Consider the following 23227-nt stretch of genomic DNA (forward strand, 5'->3'; position numbering starts at 1 on the left):
GCTGGCAGCCAGAGGCCCTTGCCCTATGCTGGCAGGGGAGCTGGGGAGCACTCACTCCAGGACAGTCAGTGGGAAGATGGATTTAGGCATATTGTGCAAAACTCAATAAGCCTTGTTTTCTACTATTTTTTTGTTGTTTGGGCAAGCATGAACCCTTCCAAGGAAGGGATGATAGAGTAGAAACAATGTGTAATATTTTCCAAGTAACTCTTCCCTAAACTACTATTAAAAAAAAAAAAAATTATAATCTATTGTTGGCATAGGCCCTGTTCTACTGAGAAGTTACTTGAGAATAGAGCAGAAGAGGAAGGGAGGCAAACTAACTGATTTTGATATGTAATTTTCCAGGTGATTTATATTTCTTTACACAAAAGAACAGAATTTGTTAAAATTCATGATTGAATGAAGAATGAACAGTTGTGATAGAGTCTGGATAAGCCTGCAAGAAACTCAACAAAAATACTGAATTTCAAGTTTTTAGTAGTTCTCACTTCTAATAATCACAATTCAGAAAAATCTTGCCAATTCTTCCCGGTTTAATCAAAATGTTCAAGAACAGGATGACAACAGTGAGTGGTAATATTTCATATTAGCTTCTGAAAAGTTCACTAATTTGTCTCAGCTACTGTTATATATCTCCATAGAAGTTGAGTTAGAAGAGAGGTGAATATCAATATGGATGAAAAAAGGTGCAAATGAGTAAAAACATATTTGTTGAATTATTCATCATTCCAGCAGGATTATTCTAAAACTGCTGAACAGAATCAGTTACTACTAAGGTTTCCCCATCATTTCCCATTTGCAGGTCCTATTTTCAGTAGAGTATAATGTTTCTGAATGCTTCATTTGGACAAAATTTTCCATGTCTAGTGTCTGCTTTAGGCTGCTTTGTTTGTGGAAAAATTCAGCCAAAATGATTCACTGGTTTCCAAGTAAGAGGTTAGTTAAAAATACATTGTTTTTCACACTGTAAAAATGTTCTGATCCCTTCTCCCTGAAGGCACTGAAGCATCCCTCTCATTTGAAACCTGGGCTTGAGCTTGACACAAAGGCTTAAAGGGGAACTCAGGTAGTACAGGTGGCCCTAGGGCACACTCTAATGTATAGCTACTAAATTAGCAAGATCTGTAGTCTCTCCTCACTATCTCATTGTCTCCTCACTTGTCACTCCTTACTTTCCAGCAGATGTCTGATAAATCTCTTGGTGGGTCATTCCTCCTTTTCCTCTCTTCCATACCTACCACTCCTGTACAAGTGCTATGCAGCTGTCTGCAAGAGCCAGGAAGCTTTGGACTGTATGCTTGGAATGCCCCCTGGCTGACCAAAAATTTCAGATGCTTCTCTCTCCTTGTCCAGGAGAAACTGAATTGTGGGAATTTGGCTGCTGAATTGTCAACACCTGGGAAAAGCAGCTGGCATATCCTTGGGCAGCTTCTGTCTGATTTTCTTGTCTTCCTACTCTTAATGATGAAATTGCAGGAAAAAAAATAGGAACATGTTCCAGGCTGTAAAGTCAGGCCTTTCCATCTATGGTTTGTACAAGGCTTCTGCCTTATCAGTTGTAAATACAGAGAAATATGAATAATGCTAAGAACTGGCTGGCAGGTTTTAAACAATTCACCAGCTGCTTATTCATCATAGGAAAAAGTACATTGTTATGTATCTCATCTCTTTGCACAGAGGGAGTACAGATGTGTGGTGCTGGTGGGGAATCCTAATGATCCATCAAAGAAATGGGACACTTGTGGGAGACTGTTGGTCTGTGTGCCCTGCATCAGCACATCCTGTCCTGGCTTCTCACTCAGCTCCATTTAGAATTATTTCCTTCTGGATGTGTGTAGGTAAGGGGGTATAAGTGTCAGGAGCTGGAGCAGACCCATGGGTTCTGGAATGTGTCCAGGTACTAGCACCTGGAGCAGGAGAGGATTTGTGTGTCAGCCTGCAACTATCAGACACTGTCACACTGGTTAAGCTGCTGAGCAGGACAAGGGGCTTGCTTGGGAGTTGAGGAGAGGGGGGTGGGTCTCTGTGTGTTTTTGAGCACCAGCAAATGAAGCAGGGTGGTGGGACTTGGGGGCTTGTCTGTCCAGGGGACAGCTATCAGAGGGATTCCCACTATGTATATGCAAATATTTCTCACTGATGGGCTTTCATCATGGACTGCTGGGGGAGGTAACAGGGTTAGGCTGTTTGTGCTGTCTGAGCATGCATAGGTGTCACTGTTGGTGCTGCTTTTTGGGGTAGGTCTGTGTGTCTGCATGTAATGCATGCCTCATGTTTGTGCACATGGGCCTGTTGGGGATACACGCCCGCTCTTGCTGCTGGCTAGACCTGGGGACGTGCAGCAGCAGCTTCACCCCTCTTGGGATGCCAGATTCAGCAAACCCCAATAGTTATGGTATTTCTAAATGCAGACTAAGCACCTTGTGTGCTAACTGGAAGGTGAAATGGACAAATAAAATAGGTAGATAAAACTGATAAAAGTATTTTAGTAGCTCCCATTAGGTGCCAATGAAATATTACAGTATTTTAACCCCTTCGTCTCCCACAGCCTATCATTCTTTTCAACAGTGATGGGTGTTGGAGGCACTGCTGGGTGCCAGAGAAGTAAGACCAGGACAGCTGCAGAACTCGAGTAATTCTCCGGCGGTACCACAAGATGGCAGGACCTTAGTTTTAAAACTTTTATATTTCTACCTTAATGATTCTGCTTCTATCTATCTATCTATCTATCTATCTATTTCCTGACATTTTTGGGTTGCCTGATACTCTCAGATACTGATATTTACATTGCTAAACTTTAAAAGTGGGTATAAATTATGCATCTTTAGTAATGAGGTTTTGTCTGCATAGCAGATTTGCTTTAGCTCTGGAGGGGTTAAAAATTTTTTAAAATAATTCCGCCTTATAAATATAACTTGGCGTATGTAAATGCACCATTCTGGTTCTGTTGTTGTAACAATTTTTCCCTTTTTGGGAGTAAGCTTGCTGTGGCAAATATCTTTATACTGGTGTAAATTATAGATGTAACAGTTAACATATAAAATGTCTCAGCTCTTGTTCCTGGACATCACCATGGTAAAATGACTTATTTGAAGAAGGCAGATGCTTAGCTGTTGTTGGGGGAGTTTCTACTTTTGTAAAGGCATTTTCTGAAGTGCACTGGTAGTGCCTGATTTGAGCTCTTCCCCTCTGACCTATGCACCTGACATTACATCAGCAGGCAATAACCAGATGGGGGCTGAGGATGGGGTGCTAAGGACTGAGTGTACTTTGGGCCTTCCCTCCTTCCTCTCCATCACTGCCAGTGAGTTCTCTCTCTTGTCTGGGAGGGCAAACAGCAGGGTTTTGGGCTGGCACAAAAGACTGTTTCACACCAGCTCTTTGTTTCTTCCATGGTATGAAGTGTCCCTTTTATTTAAAAGCTGATAACATGTGCAGATCTCTCAGAGGGCAGCAGAGAGTGCTATTCAATAAGCAGTTATTTTTTCAGTCTGGTTCTCTCTTTTTCAGGTTTTAAAGCAAAATGGAAGAGGAAACCATGAAAGCGGGGTGGGGGAAAGGGATATTTTAATCCTTCTGCTTGTAGGAAAGAGCCCTCCCTCCTCTGCAAATTAAGCAGTGTAATAAATAGGAGCTGGATGTGAGCAAAAAAAGATATGAAGAGCCTCACAAGTTTGGGAAGTCCATTTCTTCTGCCTGGATATCTCAGCTGTCCATTGCTTCAAGGCCAGCAGGTGGGCAGGGAGTAGGTCCATAGCATATTGTGGGGAAACTAGCAACTACCTGCTACCATTCCAGAAGTCAACACAGTCAACACTTAAAAATTCCTCCTCTGCTCTTATCCCACTCCATAGGCAGGAGCAGCAGAGAATACTTCAAGTATCCATCCGGGCCAAAGAAACAAAATAACAATTTCTTTGTGCCAGCGTGAGTAAAATCTGTGTCTTAAAAAAAAAAAATAAAATAAAAAGAAAGAAAAATGAAAACCTGGGTACTTTAATCCCCCATCACTGTCATCCTGGGTATGATAATCCACCATCATTAGCTGGGATCTTGTGTTACATGCTTTAAGGTAACAGAGGAATAGAAAAATTCTAGCTAGGGTTATAATTATGGGTGGAAGTCAAAGAGAGGAAATTTGAGTGGTAAACCAGCTGGGAACTAAATCCAAATAAATTAAAATAATCCCTAGTCCAACAACTATTAATGGAAGGACAACAGCAGTGTTTGAAAATTGAGAGTTTTCAGGGAAAATTAAACTTCGAAGAGGGTGCACTATAGATGGATCTATTTTACTCTCCTTGTTGGGGTTGAGGCTGACTAGAGAATATAATAGTTATATTTTTCTAATATGAAATCTTTTCCTTGCCTTGTAAATTCCAAAGTTTTTAACCTGTTGCAGTGTCATACAACATTTTTTACAGAAAAATAGAGACACATTCTTAAAAAAACCAGTGTGGTTTAATAAAAATATCCTACCAAACAAACAAAAAACCCAGAAAAAAACAGTTTCTGAGAATCAGGTTTGACAGACAGATATTAGGCCTTTCACACAGATAGTTAGAGAAAAAAGAGGTCCTTGGAAAAGGCATGTTTTATCTTTCTATTTACTAGGGAAAAATCTTGTCTGGTGACCAGACTACCTTCTGCCAAGACAACAATGTCCTTCAAATTGGAGAGTTTCCACCAAATCTAAGATTACCTGTACCAAATAAAAATTTGCTAGGACTTCATATAGGAAATAAACACCAAGATGGACAGATTTTATAATCTGAGTCTCTCATCTACTTGTCTTTTCCAGCCTTCCATAATTTTGTTTTATCTAATTGTCCTCCCAAAAAAATCTCTTTAATAATTTCTTCACTTCAGCACCAATACAGTCTCTGTACATTTCTGCCAGTCCTCTGTCTCCCTATGGTATCCATTTTCACAGATTTATCCATCATCACCCTGTCTTGAATGGTTTGGAGACATATTTCTGGTGATGGCATGGGTACACTGATGACCTTGGGATTTCTAAGGTCGGTTCAACACGTTAGCTATGAACTCAGTTGTTCTTTTCATCCACCATGCTTTTCAAAAACACCTACAAATTTCATAGTCTGTGATCACCTCTCTTCTGTCTGTAGCTCAGTTCTTCCACACCCTAGCTAAAAAGCACTAACCTTTATAGAAATGTTCAGTTGGACACATCTATCCTTATTTTTTTCCCCATGGTCTGGTTTCTGAGATGCCTTTCTCAACTTTCTGACCTGCTTTTCCCTGTCTTTCCAGCCTTAGAACAGTAACTCCTCTACTGCTGAAGAAGCAGGCAGATTCATACAGCTCTATAATGGATTTGTGTCACCTTACATCAGCAGCAAATCCAACCTGTCAAGTCCAAAACTGTGTCCCGGTTCAGTATTTCACTTACAGTCTCCCAGAGAGACACAATCTTGGAATAGCTTCTCCCAAATTTATTACATGATGCCACAAACACTGGCCAACACTCGAGCAGCTTCTATGGTTTACACAAAACAGTACAAATGTAAGTTTAACGTATTCCCCAGATATGCTTTGCAAGGTTTTGCACAGGTTATGAAGAAGTCTTTAATCCTTATCCCCTTAAATATCTTAAGATATCTTCTAAAGACAGACTAGTCATGCAATCTCAAGACAACCTGTAAAAAACAAAAATATACTGCACAACATCCTCTTTTAGACCTAAGGGTATAAACTCTCCATGAAACCAACAGGCGACCTACGGAAATGTGTCTTAATGAAGTAGGCATTTTCAACGTATTTTCTCTTGTACTGAGAATGTGTCCTTACAGGCATTTGAGATTGTCACATTATTTTTATTCCCTCATAATGCAAAATGTTCCACAGTATCATGCCAAGTTGTAAGAACCTTTTATTCTCTAGTTCACAGGTTAAATCAGGTGAAGGAATTAGCAGCTTGGTTTTCCCCGAATTTTCTCTCAAGGGATAAGAAATTTTTAATGAAAAAATACTGATGTTTCTTAAAAATCACTGCAAAGGGGGAGGTTTAAATCATGATTAAATAATGTCAATGTGCTCAGGAAACACTTGCTGAAGCCTCTAAAACTGAAAGACAGAGTATTTATTCAGCTCCCAACTGGTTTCTCACTCGCTAGGATGCAAGAAGCTTGGAAGCATTTACAAGGTGATGTGCATGCAACCCATGGGAGGCATTCATAGGAAAGGAGAGAGCAGCCTCACAAAAGGCAATTTACTTTGCCAATAACTCTCTGAGTCTCCAGGAGTACTAACACAATCTGTTTGTGTTTCACAAGAGAGGCTTTCTTTCTCTCAGAGCTCACCTCCACACCACAGTGTTAGCTGCCATCAGTAGTGAAATTGCAATATGTTGTCCTAGAGCAGATGTGAAGCCCCAGATTTCCTGTTACATGAGTCTGTTGCATGCAGAGCAAAAAGACATTAGCTTAAAGTAAATATTTTGCTAGTATAACCAGAAGCAGACTGTAAGTCACATTTTTAGTCATAGATTTTCTAGTGTTTGCCTGGTACCTAACTGTCTTCCTGTAAACTAGAGGCACCACAAAACTAAACATTCAGTCTAGGTAAATAGTCTATTTTGCTTGATTTGATGTCCAAACATAAATTTTTTCCTAAGTGAGTGCCTTAAGCATCAGGCCTTAGGTTTTGGTAGATTGGGCAACTGCACCTGCACCACCAGGATTTGCAGGGGCTGAAATAGGAAAACTTCATGGCTGTACCCATCCCCTCTGATACCCTGTGCCTGCCTCAGTGCACCTGCAGGACACTGGTGTGGGGATGGCAAATGCTCATGAGGACCTATGACCTAGAGAGACCTCATTGGGGGTGCAGGAAATGAGCCAGAGGAGCAGTCTGTGTCACAGCTGTTATTTTCTTCTCTCAGCTTTACCCTCTGTTAAAACGTTGAGGATAAGTTTGGTCTCTCTGTCTCTCTCTCTCACCTTTATGGAAAACACAGATGTACCAAAAATCAAAAATAAGAGGCAAAGAGCAGAAGGAATGAAAATTCTTAAACATTCCAGCAATAATAATGGGTCTAGAAATAGTCACTTTCTTCTTGATGGGAGGAAAGAGTTACATGAGGCCAGTGCTTCTGCTGGATTTTGATTATTAAATTTGTGCCCCTATAGCATCTGGGATAATATGGCCAAAGAGACCTCTTTTAAATCAGCCAGACCTCCCCAGTGAAAGGAAATAAGCCCAATGCATTTGCACTCCCACCAGCTGTGGCTCTGCTTCTCACCTTTGCACCAGTCTACACCTGCACCCAGCCTAGATGTCACTCTGTGCAGCCAAGGATGGGCTGACAGGGGGCTGTATGATGGGCCTCCAGGATGGGGTATGAGATCAGACAGTGACTTTCTCCTCTACAGGGACAAATATTAGAGCTACATAAACTCCAGTGTTTGCATCTCAGATGTCCTGCGTCCTGCTTTTACTACACACAGGCAAAATCCCAAATGGTTGTCAATTTAGATAAGAGGAATAATTGAGGAGACCCACATGCTCAAATGGAAGCTCTGTAATGGATAAATAACAGACCCAAAAGGGATTAAATACTATAAATAGTACATCTACTGATAGCCTGCAAGTGACAGGACCATTTTGTGGGGAAAATGATTAAAGCAGAATGGGATTTTCAGCACCTATTGGAGAATGCCGCACATTAAATATTTAATTCCACTAAAATATTTATGTATTTAGCTTCTCACTATAAACTTTTAACACATTTTTTCACACAAAGAAAAACATGAATGACATAATTGTTAAAATAACATATTATGCATAATCAATTTTGGGCTCATCATCTGCAAGTCATAGATTTTCCAGTGTATATACACCTTCTCCTCCACCATGATTTGCTTGATAATAGTATTTACTGTATATGATTTTAACTATAACTATTACAAATGCTTTGGGTAGAAACAGAGACCATATGCTTTACTAGAGCTCAATAATGACGAGAAAACTACAGAGGTCTGTGTCTGAGAGCTTTATCATGTGTAGTATGACTAGGTGTTTGTTTGCTACATGTTTTTTCTTCAGTGACAGAGTTAGCGCACGACATTTCTTGCTTTTATCCTTGTTTGAATTTTCAACAATTTCTGACTGTTCTTTTTTTATTTGTTTTCTGGTTTTAAGTTTCTTTAATAATGTGCTCACATCTGTCTTGGACTCTGTTATTTGGAAATATCCCAGAACTCTATCACCGGTTTCTTTTTTTTATTTACCTGTGAAGTAAAATTTACCTTTCCATTCCTCCAGAAATCATAAAACACTTGTGGGTTAAACAAAAATGAGTGTTTAGTGTATATGACAGGCCTGCCCGATATGCTGGCAGCTATCTCTCACAGACATCCTTTCTGAGCTGGCTTTCCTTTACGTCATCTTGTGCCATACTGGATGGCAAAAACAAACACCCATCTGTTCACATGTTCTTAGGATGGGTGCCCATGGAAAGGAAGTTCCTGTAGATAAGAAACTGTACCAAATCAGAGAGAAGGCAGAATAGAAATTAAGCCTAGATCTGCTTTATATTTGTTGCAAATCAAGTCAACCTAGGATGGATGCCAGTAGTAGCAAATGAGACACAACACTGCATGGGAAAGGGCTTCCCTGTCCAACACAAAAGCTCTTTTTTCATTTCACTCCCTGTTGTTTTTCTCCTTGCTCCCTGAAGAGAAGCTGTTAAAACATGCCCATCTTAGGGATGGGTTTGAGATAAGAAAGTCCAAGGTTCCTAATGCTGTTACAGTAGGATGCATAGTAGACTCCATGATATCTCAGATGGAGGATGCCCCTCACTTTTCACATTCAGAACAGAACTGTACAAATAATCACTCAGAAGGCTTTTCTGCCTATAATTCACCATGACCATTCTTTGTTTTGTGTTTTTCAACAAGTTCTATTTGGGAACACAAAACAGAAGACCACAGCTCTACTGGCAGGGAGAAGACACATATATTATTATATTTCTTTATTGAAACTTCAGGAGCTTAATCCCCCCCAAAAAAATATGCTGTTTGGCATACATAATTTCCTTACCTCATCCAGGACTGAAGGGAAGAATAACAGTATGTATCACTGTCCATATATATTTAGAGCAAATGGCAAAGAATTCTCCCACATAGGAATTTTTCCTGGCCAAGTATGGATACAGCATCAGGAGGGTAAAGTAGGCTCTGTGAACTTTTTACCTTCATGGCTCATTTTAAACTCCCTTTATGCATGAGTTTTCTAATGAGATTGTTATAGCTCCTAGAAAATTAATCTATCCATGATTAAATCCTTCATCTCTACTTGAGAAATTAGCTGCTTCAGTGCATCTCTCCTGTCAGCTATCACATGCATTGCAGTTTTGGCCACATGCAAAGGAGCCCTACCAGCTCTTTGATGCTTTCCTTTTCACTTCTCAAATTCAGAGAAGACAGCTGCCAAATCCTCTCCTCATCTTCCTTCTTATGTGATATTTCTTTGCATAAAACAGCCTGCCCTCCTTAAGAAGTGGAACTGCAGAGAGAGCTGGTATCAGTCATTACCAGTCAGTGAATAAAAATGGGCAGAAAACCATTTTATCTCAGCTTAGGTTCTGGATCTGCTCTGGACTCATCACACTGCACAGAAGTTCTCAGTAACAAAGCCTGTATGTAACTAAGTCTACACAGGTCAGTTGTAAAGTACATGTTGCAATATCAGGGAAGCACTCTCAGCATCCAGACTAACTTATTCTTACAGCCACATTCTCCATAAACATTTCTCCAGAAATTTTATGAATTACTAAAAAAATTATAGCTTAGTGTAACTGCAGTGTGGCTACAAAAACGAACATATTTTATTAAATGTTCAAAGTCCTTTTCCACCGTGTGGCAAAATTTCACTGGGGAGCAATAAATTGTGTCTGTTTCAGGAATCTTCCCTACCCAACACCATCTGAGTTGAAAAGTTGCCAATTTCCGAATATAAATAAAACGTACATATGAGACAGAAAGACAACCTCTTAATCAGCAGTTTGGCCTATTGCAATGCTCAGCATGTGCTAACAATAACTCCTGGCAGGCTCAGTTGTGCATGCCAGAGCCTAAATGTGAGATAAATCTTTATTGTTCCTGCTGTCCAGATCAAATCTAGAAAAGGAGTAGCTACTTCTCACCAAAGATTTGTTCACTGTGCAAATATCTTAAGACAGAAGGAACGCCCTGAACTACTAGATTGGGAAAAAGAAATGTCATCTAAGCCAAAGGACTTGTACAGGATTCACTGTGGGGAGACTTGGGGATCTCCCTGTGTTTTCATCCCTTTAACACCCGTAGCTCCCATGTCTCAGGAGCTAAGATGTTTTTGCAGTGTTTCTCCCAGAAATGTCCCCACTGAATGAATCCTTCCCATAGCTTTATGGCACATGTCAGCCAGACATGCCCAAATACATGTTTGCAAGGCCTGTCCATACAGCAGTAATTTCATCACCTGCAGATATCTAGAACCAATGCAAAATAATACAAAACAGACCAGGCTGAATGTGGTTAACTGAGTTGCTTTTAGTTTATTAATTTTTCCCATATACATAGATGACTTTGAAAGCACCGATGCCTTGAGAGGCAAGACAGTGTTAAAGGAATGAAGTAGGTATTTATTAAAAGGCCTTCAAATGATACACCTTGGGGAGTACAAGAGCCTGGCTGTGACTACCCAAGATGGATGACCGGTCACAAGTTTTCACTCTTCTCTAAGTTTTGGTCCAGTTACACATTGGGGTTAATTGTCCAATTGCATCTTCAGGTAATGAAATCCCATCCTCCCAGACTGCTCTCCTCAATTCGCTGTTGTTTATGCTTTTTGGGGGTCAAAGCTGCAACGGTGTCCTTCGTTCTCAGGCTGGAAAAGGATTGTTTTGTCTAACTAAACTGTGAAGAGAACTTGCTAACACTCTATATGAAATTCAGAGTTATGTACTAATGCAGTACAGAATCTGGAAAATATGAAATCTACAGTTTAAGGCATCAGCACTACGTGAAAGAGGCAGGACAAAGTATAAGAAAATGGTACAGAAGATTTCAATATTCAATGTGTCAGTGCACCTAATGTGTTTCATACATATTTTACATTGAAAACCAAAAACCCCACAGTTTCCAGAGGATGTACACATTGTGTTTTGATCGGGCAAATTAAGTTTATTAATAAGTAAAAAAATAAATCTACAATAGCAACAGTGCAAACACATCAAAACTTGCATGGCATAAAGAACACAGATGAATAAAAATTATTATACAAAGAGCCCAGTGTTTCCTATGGTACTGGCTGTGATGTACACAATACACAACAAGGTAAGGAATAAATGGATATTTAAACAGGAAGATGAACTGCATATTACTGGCTCTGTCTTGTATGGTCTCTCTATTTCAGGAGGTAAAGCTGTCATGCCTTGAATCTGAAATTAAAATAACAAAAAATTATCAGAGTTTTGTTGCATGAGATTAGAAAACTCTTTTTGCTCTCAAGATAATTGGCCGCTTGCTTCATAATGTATTGAGAGTTTTGTACTTGGGCTGTTACTCTCACTGTGGAAGCATCACGCTCAGTAGAAATATGAGTGAGTATACTGCATTGCCAAATGATCAGCCAGTGTGCATATCCAACGATCTCAGCTTGAGAGCATTTACTCCCTACATGTTAAAGAAAATAAGCTCTTCAGAAACTGAACTCCTGGGCACATTTTTGAAAGTTTAAATGCCCACCTGTACAGCATATGCTTGCTTTAGGGATTTCATCTATGTTGCTATTAATTCTGTACTCTAGAAAGAAACCCCAACTGAATATTGGCTTAATCTGAGCAAACACAGCACAAAATTAAAACTGAAATAGGGGCCAACTCTATAGAAGGATGAAGGTATTCTCAACTCAGTTCCTCTGCTTCAATTTTTTAAAGTCTTGTAATATATCAGGGATTGTTTGGCCATTCAGGTTGAATACATTCCAAATTTTGATGAGGATGATCATTCAAGTGAAATATCACTAATAAGGGAAGGGAAAGGAAAAAGTCCTAACATTAGCTTTGAAGAATATGCCCATGTCATTTGAAAAAGGAAACTATGATTAAGGAAGAGCTAAGAATTCCCAGTTCCAGTGAGCTCATTCTTTGACTGTATTCTTTAAGTTGTAAGTACTGTTCCTTCATCCAGTAAGATAAAAGAGGAACAGCATTTCCCAGGAAGTATACCATTAAAAAAAACTCAGCTTATCCCCTCTTGATAAAATTTCTGTGCTTTTCATCACCTTAACTAGTTCTGTGACACATAATCAGCGTATGGGTGGCTATGCAACTTCTACTAGCCAGCAGCTGTAAAGGTCAAGAAGTTTAACCAAAACTGGTGAACAATCATATGTACTGTCTGTCTACAACCACTTTTCACAGGAGGTCTAGAATAGGACAAATAATACTAGAAAAAAAAAAAAAAAACAAACCAGAATCTCTGCAATTACTTATAGCACACATTATTCCTTTGGCCTCTGATGGGCAGAACAGTCTGACCTATGTTGGAAAAACCCAAGACTGCTGCTGCAGGCGGGGCAATTTCTTCACCACCTGAAAGAGCTGTATGACACACTGTGAGGAAGCATGGGCTGTCTTCTAGGGTGAGGAGAAAGAGGCAGAAGTCCTTTCCTAGGAAAGTATCATGAGTAGTATCTCACTGCTACACTGGACTGAAATCACAATAGGAAATAAGCCAGTACAATGAGATTGCCTCTCATTCTGAGCAGAAAATCTCAAAAAAGTAAGAGACTTGAATTTGGAGTCTATAAAGGAGTTCAAAGAGAAACACATATTTTTAAGCATCCCTTTCAGGGATGATATGACATGCCCTAGCCATTCTTTATAAACACACATCAACATTAAAGATGACAACTTTCTCAGCAGTCCTGAGAAAATACTTATACAATAGATTTTTAGAATAAATAATAATATATTGGGGAATTATATTTTTATATCTCAGGTTTTTTCATCAAGATAATAGGGAAAGTGAAACCATAGAAGACAAAATCTTACTGAGTTGCACAAAGGTAACAGTCTATCCAACTTTATTCTTCTGGCCCAGTACTATAGACAATTCTAGGACTATTAAAAAAGCAAGACTTACTGGAAGAGTATTCATACAACTTTAGGTTGTCTAGAAGCCCAAGTTAAGAATTTAGATTCTTGAGGCTTCATTATGTAGTCAATAAGCTTCCCCTAGAAGCTTCTTTTTCTCAGATAGGAATTTAGGGATTTTGAATCATCTGTTGCAAGACTCTAATATAAGTCCCTGACTGCAGAGGAAACGAATCCCTGTGCAGATACCCCTGTGACAGCCCCCTGGCATCTTCTTTGAGATAAGAAAAACTACTTGCTTAGAATGACTCATGCTAGAAGAAATGTAAGCTCTTCTTCTTATCTTTTTAGAATATTATTGGTTAGGTTTGATTCTTTATAATTGGTTGTCCCAAACAAAGAAAGATAATGTAGCTGGCCAAATAGTGTTAACCCTGTTTTCCATTGGTTTACTTGTGATCCCCCCCAAACCCTATAAAATTAAATGTGTGATCCCCCATCTTTGGATCTGTAGCCTGACCCCTTCATGGACGATAATAAAGCCTGTGGGAAAAGTCTGAGCTGCTCTCCCGGTCTTTTTATGCCAGCTGGAAACCACAGGTTTGTGTGAGAAACCATGAAGCTGAGTGCCTGAAAGGCCAGAGCTCACAAACCTTGCAACTTTCCCCTGCCCAGCAACAACAGGGCAGGGGGACAAGAAAAAGTTACACCTGACCATGAAGGCAGCCAAGGTAGAACAGCTTCCTGGCATGGTCACTTAACCTGGACACACGTGATCTGTCTGAGATCCACTGAAAGACTACATCCTCCTATTACTGATCCCAAGTGCTGATTAAAGCTCCAACTTTTCTATTCTTTTTAAATGCTTCTAGAACTCAAGTTAGGTGAAAGAACTGGTAAAACACTATCATCATTTGTTATTGTATGTAAATGAAACATAGCGGTGTAAACATCCTGAAGAGGTATATGCATTGAAACGCAGTAAATCAAATTTGCTTCATGGCATCCTTACTTCCTTTTCAACAGACAGACTTACCGACCATTCCGCATTATCTGTTTTTGAACATCTCACGTTCACAGGCAGTTTAAGCACAAGTTGATTATAGGAGACACCCTCTGATCTGGACCATTTGAATTTGTTCATTGCATCCATAAAAGACAGGTTTTTATATTGCTTAGGACTCTTGATAATGAAAGGCCAAGTTCTAAAGAAAAATAAGCAATTAGATTTTAAAAAATAGATGAAAACTATCAAGTTGAAATGAACAAGGAAAACTGTTGGAGAATATAGTCAGAAAAATAAAGTCAGAAAAATAAACGTACTACTACTATGTATATTATGCCTAGCTCACATTCTTAACAAAGTTCTCTTCTACTGAAAACTGATGCAGTTTCATTGGTTTTGACAGACTTATGAAAAAGGCTGTCAGCAGGTTAGTACTTGCTGCCATATGCTTTTAGAAATGAAGGACTTCCAGAGTCACATTGTTCTCTGATTTACAAACTGAATGCACAAGCAATACAAAGCAGATCTTCTGCTGTAACTTCTCAAAAAACCAAAACCAAAAGAGACCCACACCCTCTCCTAGGTTTGGCAGGCCAGGTTGCCAAGAAATCTTTGTCATTAGAAAGTTGCTTCCAGACGGTTCTGCCACGCTCAGGTCAAAACTGAACCTAGCACAGGAGTTGCTCTGTTATGTACAGGTTGGCAGCAGATAATAACTGGTGATGTGAACATTCCCTTTTGCATATTTCTACAAGCCTCCTGCAAGGCCACTTTTGGCCGGAGATAGTTTAGAGACCTGCTGCACTGCTCTGAAAACTCTATCTGCCCAAGTGTGGGAATCATTCCTGTGAAAAAATGGGGACAATCTCATTTCCCACCAGCCGAAAACATGGAAAGGGAAGGAATAAGATTTCATGTCTTTTAATCAGTAAAGAAAACTTTAAAAAAAAAGAAAAAAAGGAAAATAAAATAAAAAAACAAAAACAAAAAACCAACCAACCAACCAAACAAAAAAATAACAACAAAAAACCTCCACCTTTTCCATTGTTTCTACAACATGGTGGAGGCATCAAACTTTTACAAACACAAAGTCAATACAGCTAGTGGAAGAACAAAAGCATCTAAAACTTTATCAAGTAACCTAATTAATACTGTGATTTGAACATGAGCTATCTTTCCAGAACACTTCTGACAGATCTGTGTTATCTTGCAGTAGGCTGCCTCCCACTAGCTTTGGGGAAATTGCCTATGCCAGGGTTCTGCTCCACTCAACATCTAGGCATAGAGGCTGTAATTTTAACCAAGTATTTTGGTACATGGTCAACTACTGTGGCTCAATTACTTTCATCTCTGCTCCTCATGATTTAAACCATTGTCTGTGCCACCAGACACAGGAAAACATGTTTTAAAGTGAAGCACAATGCCTTGATCCTACCCCCCATTTGCATTTGTGTGTAAGTCAAGAGAGACTTTGGAAGAGTCAGTGAAGCAATTCTAGTGTTAGACTGACACAAGAGAGATGAGGATCAGGTCACATATCCTTAGGCTGACAGAGTTTAATGAAACAAGAATTGTGGATTAGGTCATAAATACTAGAGGCATTAATAATCTCCTCTTCTAATTACTATTCCAGTTGTGGCAGACAGTCTGCATACTTACTCTATTCAGAACATCTTTATTTCCCCAGGCCAAATGTGCATTTTTTCCTTAAGTACAGTTATCATGAATGAACACTCAAGAGAGCATACATTAGTTAGAATATTTTCTTTCTAAGTTCAGAAAGACTCTTTTAGATAGGACTAATTTAGGAACTCTGTTCTCCCTGTATTAAAAGAGGTTGTAAATGGAAATAGTGTGGAAAATTATGTAGACATTGATTGCACTGTAACTTCCTTCAAAGTCTTCTTCCTTGAATATAAGTTTCAGAACTAAGACCACTAATCCTGTATGTCAAATTATTTTTCAATAATAGTTTTATATGGTTTGTTAAGATAAACTGTATAAGCAAAGACAGCTTTAAAAATTTGTGATGACACAGTCTATGCATTTGATTTTAAAATCTTACTATTCCCTCTGTGTAGCACAACTAACAAAACAAATGTAATCCAACTCTCACCACAAAACATGCATTGAACTTTTTATCATGTGACCACTTTTCTGCATTTCACTCATTTGGAAACTTTCCACTTTTGACTGTTCTCACTGTTTACAGTCTGCTGTTAATATGCTTAAATTTTAAGTACTATAAGGAACACATTTTTGTTCTCAGAATTCCTGTCAACAGATCTACCCAGGGAAATTCAACAACCATGTTCACAAACTCCTTTCAAAGTTATATCTCTATATATGAAACATTGACATGTTTTAATAAATTGATAGATTTAAAATATTGATATATAGCCTTTTTACAGATGTGTGTGTTGAATAAAACCAAACAAAACAATGTGAACAGTATTATTTTCTTAAAAAGAAGAATCTTCTTTTCTATCAGAAGGAAAAAAGATACAAAATAATTTGGCAAGAGAAATAGCAGCACAGCATATTGACCAAAAAAAGGGGTATGAGTGACCATGTTTCTTTTCTTTCTATGAGAAAGAAAGAAAAGTTGCAAAAAATATCCAAGAATCCCACAGACAGAAACAGAGGTGCTGCATGTATTCATAAACATTTTACATACCTGACTGGTCTATAGATTTCCTTAACGCCAATGAACTGGAGCTGTTCCATTATATCTGGAATACTTGCACACCGGGTGAGGTTGATTCTTGGGTAATAGAGCAGATATGACAGACACATTTCATTCCTGGTACTCAAACCACCCTGAAAATGGGATTTTTCTTTAGTCAGGGTAGCACTGTAATCCTGCAGATTAAATCTGTGATGATTACCATTTATATACTAATGGAAGGTGTATCAGGAGGCCCAATTCAACAAGTTTATTTTGTATGTGAGGTTATGAAGTAGCAAGAGATAATACTACTACTACTACTACTAATAATAATAATAATGACAATAACAATAATAACAATAATAATAATAATATTAATTAATTACAAAATACTCTGGAAGCTCAAACAGTAGCTTCTAAGTTAAAAGATATCAGAAAAAACAACTGGGAGTAAAATAAAACTCATATTAAACTGTACTATCTGAAAGTTCAGGTTTGCTTTCAGTTGCCCCTGATGTACTTAGATTTATCAAGTTTCAGAAAAGTGGAACAGATGGAGAAAAAAATCTTTTAGGAGAATTCATATGTTTAATAAGAAGTTAAGTGAGTTTTGCCTAGTGAAATGGAGGCTGGGATGGAATATGAATCTATATGACCTCAGGTTGTAAGTACCTATGCCAATAAAGAGCAAGAAGGAAAAGAATTATTTATGTTAACAGATAATGTTGACTCAAGAAAAACTGAGCATGCATTATAAAAACAGTAATTAGAATAACATTTCTAGCTAACAGAAGAAACAGACTCTTAAACAGTATTCCATTGAGAAGCATGGGGAAAACAACTAACTTAAAATTATTCTTGGTAAATCTGAACAAGATTATAAATGGCGTGTTCCTAAATCCTGGGTGGGAACAGCTCCACAAGTCCCAGAGAACCACAGGAATAGGAATAGAGAAAACAAAACACATGAGCCAAGAGTTAGTGGGGTCACCACACAAGAAAACAAGACAAAAGCTCAAAAGCCTCCATTCTTGATCTTTTGCTTTTTATTAAATAACTACTGCATGTGCCTACATGTGAGCCATTTTTCAGGGAGAAGTATCCCTTTGGTCTCAGGATGTCAGGAACCATTCTTCCCTGCAAAACCGACACCCCTCATGTCTCACTTCCCAGAGGTTTGGATCCAGCTGCTCCCCAGGAAGCAGAATCAGATCCTGGCACAGGCAGCTATATCTCTCCCATAGACATAGTGGGTTTGGCATCACTCTATGTGTTCCCAGCCAACTGGCACAGTCCAGCTCATGTCCAAGTAACCAAAATTACTTCACCTCCAAAACCCAGTGACTGCCTTGCAATCCCAGACCCAGTGCCTGGCCTCTGCTAACAGTCTGATTCTGGGAGACCGTGCACTGCCCTGTGCCAAACCAGAGCTGGACACCCTCAGTAGGGAGGGGTGGTTTTCCGACTCTTCTTCCCAACCCAAAGGACCTTCATTTTGACTGGATTCTACGTTAGGTACAAAACTAAACAGAGAATTGATAAACATCCTGGTCACAGCTTATCTAAAAATCAATACATAAGAACTGGCAATTACAACTTCAGGGAAAAATGTGCAACAACTTCATAAAAATAATTCATTAGAGTATGCAGAATTTGTATGTTAATGCATGTTGTGAAGAAAGCACTCCTTATGCTAGAAAAGTTTGACTTCTAAGGATTTTTTATGAGCTGACCTGCTTATTTTTATAAACTAGTCATATGAATACCTTATACAAGAGATCAGACTAAGATCACAATAGTTCAGATGACTTTAAAACCTAAAAATCTATGAAAGGAAACACAATAATTATGTGCAAACAGGCATTAGAAAGTAAATTCACTTTTAAAAATAGTATTTTATGAAAAAGGTTTTAGTCCCCAGTACTATCTGTGTACTTATTTTGATCTACCAAAATATTGCTTACCCATGTCATGCGAATTCGGTCCACAGTACTGTAGTGGCATTCTGTGACTAAATTATCCCCCTGAAATGTAAAATTGAGGAGGTTCACAGTTCTGAAGTTTATCAACACTAGCTTCAGGTAACCACAGATGACAGCAAGCACTTAAGAAATAAATATTGGAGGAATGGATATGACTTTTTGAAGGAGTGAAGGATTAGGTAATTGCCGTATGTTAAGGCCGTGTCACTTAGCATTCATATTATCCCAGGTCCTCAGGGTTCCCCCATGGATTTAAATAGTGTCATATTAAGAGTGTTGTCTGGATTTCTTATAAAATAGCAATGAAAGTACTCAGTTATCATCAGATTTTCTGGAAAATTATATAGTGGACAATGTATACAAAAGATTCTTGCTTCGAAACTCATCCAGTGCTACTTTACCCAGGCTAACTTACACTGCTGACTTCAATAGAAATATTTGGCAAATGAGGAAAAGAAGGCTTTCCACATCACAAAAACAACTATATCTCTGCCAGGCCTAGGAGTAGAGGAGTGGAAGGCAAGGACCTCGCTACATTGACAGATATGTGTGGGAAAACCTGAATACTTACATAGTATATGCAAATAACTTTTTGGTGTCTTGACAAACTGATCTGCTGTTTGGAAATACTTTCACTCCCTGCACCTAATCAAGTACAAATCTGAAAATCACCATGATAATCAAGTAGATTTTTTTTTGTATTATCATCTTCCCTTATCAACTATTATACTTCCCTTAAAAAAAAACAGATCACCCTTCAAAGGCTGAGAATGTCTCCTTTCCTACAGGCTGTTTCTCTAGATCAAGGCTAGCACAATCTGTGCTCCAGACTTCTGGAAGAAGGTGCGTCAGCCTCATGTCAGCCAAATGGAGACAGAGGTTTCTGAAGTAGCGTGAGCTGGCACAGCATCACTGCTTCCAGTGGGAATACTCTGTTCCCACCAGTGACGTCTCTGGCTCTCCTATCTTACAGACTGGATAACATTCACTAAAATTGTTCCTTCTGTGAGACTAGATCTGCTGCTTCCAAATGGAGAAGAGAGTCCTACTATGTGAAGAAAAAAAAATAACCTGGATTCCACAAGCTAAAAAAAGGAGACAGTCTTGGGAGAGCTTATAGAAAGAGAAAATAACAAGAACTTACATGCAAAATCATACTATTAGTTAATTGATTAAACTGTTCTCTGAATTACACCAGATGATATATTTAAAGCTGCACTGATAGTTTTGCATAAGGTGAAAGCAATGAAAGGCATAAAAATGGCTCTCTTCAGAGAAAGAATTCCATCTTCTACTTCAGCTGGCTTTCTTGTCAAGTTGCTGTTACTATCAAATACCCTTTATAGTTTTTCTATTGTCTATTCCCTTACGTTCTTGAATTTTAAGAGGTCTTTTGTTATAATTGCATGGATTTTCCTAAAAATATTACAGGCTTTCTCTGCAAACCTGTCATCTTCTGCCAGCCTTCTTCCTAAAACATTCAACCTTCTTTCCTGAAGGAGGTAACACCGGTTTATCTTTGAAGCCCCTATACTACAAGCAATTTTACTTCAAAGAGTAAATTCTGCACTTGAAGATCCAGGTTTTGCTGTAGAAATTAAACTAAAAAGTTAGCATTTTATCTTTTTGTCTTTAAAGTACAAATATCAAAGTCTCACAGTGTGGGAGAAGAGACACAAGAGAGAAAAGGGCTTGAAGAGAAATCCCTGAAATTTAAACCATGGGGCTCCTGACCATACTTGTTCTGTCATTTCAACGGTCTTTTCAGACCCATCTCCCTTAGTGGTTCCAATCATAAGCAAATTCCATTTTTTGACATTTTGCATCTGGCAAACATTTGCACCTAACAGCATGCTTGTTTACATGCACCAGGACAAGCTGCTCTGCTGGCCAAATCTGGAGCACCCAGACTTTGCAGCACTAAAATTTCTGTCATCATGTCAAAACTTTAAAAAGATACTGGGTGGAACAAAAGAAGAGTAAATAATTTTTAAATGAGCCACACAAAAAAAAAATACTGACTCTTCATGCTATACCTATGCATAGCTACTGCTTTATAATATAATTGCAGTTGGAATATTTCTACAAGTTATGTTGCATTATTTTCAGGAATACAGTAGATAGAGTTGTATGATTTCTTCTTTTAAAGGGTTTTGTTCACTAATGAAACATCAGGTGGAACATGAGTTTTGCTCCCAACAAGCAAAACTGTGAAATAAACAGAAGACCTGGCTGATTTTTAAACATGTTTTAAGGCTGGATACTTGTTGTGTGCAATTACTGAAGATAAGCTACATGGTCCCACTGCTCTGTAAAGCCATATGGTGGAATTTCCATTATTCATCTTCTGCATGAAGATGGTACAGCCAGACCCACAAAGGATTTTCTAATATGCTTTGTTCAAACATTTGTAATAGTATAGTTCAAATCATTATGGATATCAAACATGCCCCAAGACTAGCTCAGTTTGGTGAGCCAAGCCAGTCCTGTGGTGACTCATGTGGACGCTCCTGAGACACTGAAACTTTAATGCATTAGTGACTCTGCAAGAAGTAGAAAAATTAACAGAACATCCAAGAATTCTATGATGCTACTCTTAGAAATTCTGCAGCAAATTTAATCCTAAAGGTGAGAAGATGTAAGGTACATGCTCTCTTATACACTTTCAGGAGAAGAATTAAGAGTGTCATACTGGCAAGATGGTTCTTTCTTCTTTCAGGTACTGAAACTCCTGGAAGTTGAAGTCAAACTCATCATCATAAGCAAGTAGCTTCTGCTCCTCGCCGTTGTGGAAGTGGCGCATCCTGATAGCTCTGCCAGCAAGGTGAGCGTGGAGAAGTACTGCAAACACTTGAATCCCAGCAGGTCTCTCAGCACCTAGAGCCTGGCCAAGAGAAACCAACACTATCAGTGTTCCCAGATCCAAAGTAATGTAATGCAATGCCATCTACAAAAATAGAGAAAATGCATTCATTAATGCATTTTCAATTCACTCAGTTTACTGAATAATGCAGCCTGGACCAAAACCAAAACTGTAAGTGAAATTCAGGGTTTATGTAAAAAAAAATAGGGATTTTTCTGTGATTTTTTTTTTTTAATAACAAAAACATGTTTTTACTCCTAATGTAAATCCTAATGTACTCCTTCACTCCTTTTTTTTTAAATTAAAATCAACTGGACTGCAAATAATTCTCAGCAGTTTGAAGACTTTCAAGGGAATCATACTAAAACTTGCACATTATTTTGGTGCTAATGGCTGATACTAACAAATATGGATGTTTATTGTGAAAAGGAATATCTATGCAGTTATGAATGATGCCAAGAGAAGAATTTTAAATTGAGAGGCTGTAGTTGTAACATCCTCTACTTTCCATTTTTAAGTGAACTGGTTGTGAAATACTGCAAGTTTAAACCTAAAACTCTTTTCCAGGTCAAAAACATTTGCAAATTAACTTTTCCAAATTGACACAAATCTGACATCACTCCCATTCTAGCTGACATCTACTGATCTAAACTTTGTGTTGAGTATGCTCAACTTTAATTCTCGTTCAGAGCTCAAGGTAGAAATAATCTGTTATCACAATACCTTTCAAGAACAGCCCAAGGGTCAGAAACCTCATGATAATGGATTACTCAAGAGTTTTAAGGCTGAAAAATACCAGGACAATACGCAACATTTAACACCACCAAGAACAAATCTAAATTTTGTAACTAATTGTAAACCATGTTATTAATTCAACCTTTCTCTATAGATGACAAAATATATGAGAATCTCCCATTATACAGTCACCACAAATTTTAGACAATGCTTCCATTACCTGCAGAGATATTTACATTATCTTAATGAAACTAAATACTTAATAAATGTAAAACTTGTTCAGGTCTTCAGTTTCTGTGGTTGGTGTAAGAATACCTTTCAGGCTTTCACTTCATCAATAGAAGCCTTTTGCACATGCCCAGGTCTGAATTAGTCTCGACTTGTTTTTCTGGGCTAGTTATTCCGAGTTATTAATAGCTTTGCTACAGAAAGCAGTGTATGCTTACGTATTGTACAAAAAATTTAAACATTGCAAGCCCTGTGTGATCCATTATCTCATCCAAATAAATAAAGCAGCTTGAGTAGTGAGCATGCCCAGTAACAATTCCAAAAGACAACATTTTTGAGGACAATATGTTCTACCAGATACCTTTGCTCATGTCTTTTAACTGTAACTATCAATCTTCTCAAGAGGTTCAAGTGACCCAATTACCTCCATGAATGAAAACCAGTGGATTCAGGCAAAGGACATACCTCTTCCAGACATTCCAGTGTGCAGTGACCCTCTGACACAAATTCAGGCATGCCCGGTGGGATATTGTGGAAGAGGCTGACCCAAAGACCAGCTTCAATAACCCCGGCATCATATTTCCTTAAAACTGGAGTATAAATTAGCCTCAAACCAGAGTTATCTATCAAACCTGCA

At 38.5% G+C, this 23227-nt stretch overlaps 1 protein-coding gene across 1 annotated transcript in view; it reads right to left on the reverse strand.

The window, feature by feature from the left end:
* Positions 1 to 11284: 11284 nt before the first annotated feature.
* MOXD1 (monooxygenase DBH like 1) overlaps positions 11285 to 23227 on the reverse strand; it is a 48940-nt gene continuing 36997 nt past the window's right edge. The window contains exons 7-12 of the mRNA XM_062488817.1: positions 23056 to 23222; positions 21457 to 21648; positions 18747 to 18806; positions 16792 to 16934; positions 14145 to 14313; positions 11285 to 11449 (exon numbers count right to left, since the gene is read on the reverse strand). Of these exons, the coding sequence (XP_062344801.1) occupies positions 11285 to 11449; positions 14145 to 14313; positions 16792 to 16934; positions 18747 to 18806; positions 21457 to 21648; positions 23056 to 23222 (896 nt within the window). The remainder of the gene's footprint in view (positions 11450 to 14144; positions 14314 to 16791; positions 16935 to 18746; positions 18807 to 21456; positions 21649 to 23055; positions 23223 to 23227) is intronic.

This window comes from Cinclus cinclus, chromosome 3 (assembly GCF_963662255.1).
Source record: "Cinclus cinclus chromosome 3, bCinCin1.1, whole genome shotgun sequence".
In the NCBI taxonomy this organism is placed as follows: Eukaryota; Metazoa; Chordata; class Aves; order Passeriformes; family Cinclidae; genus Cinclus; species Cinclus cinclus.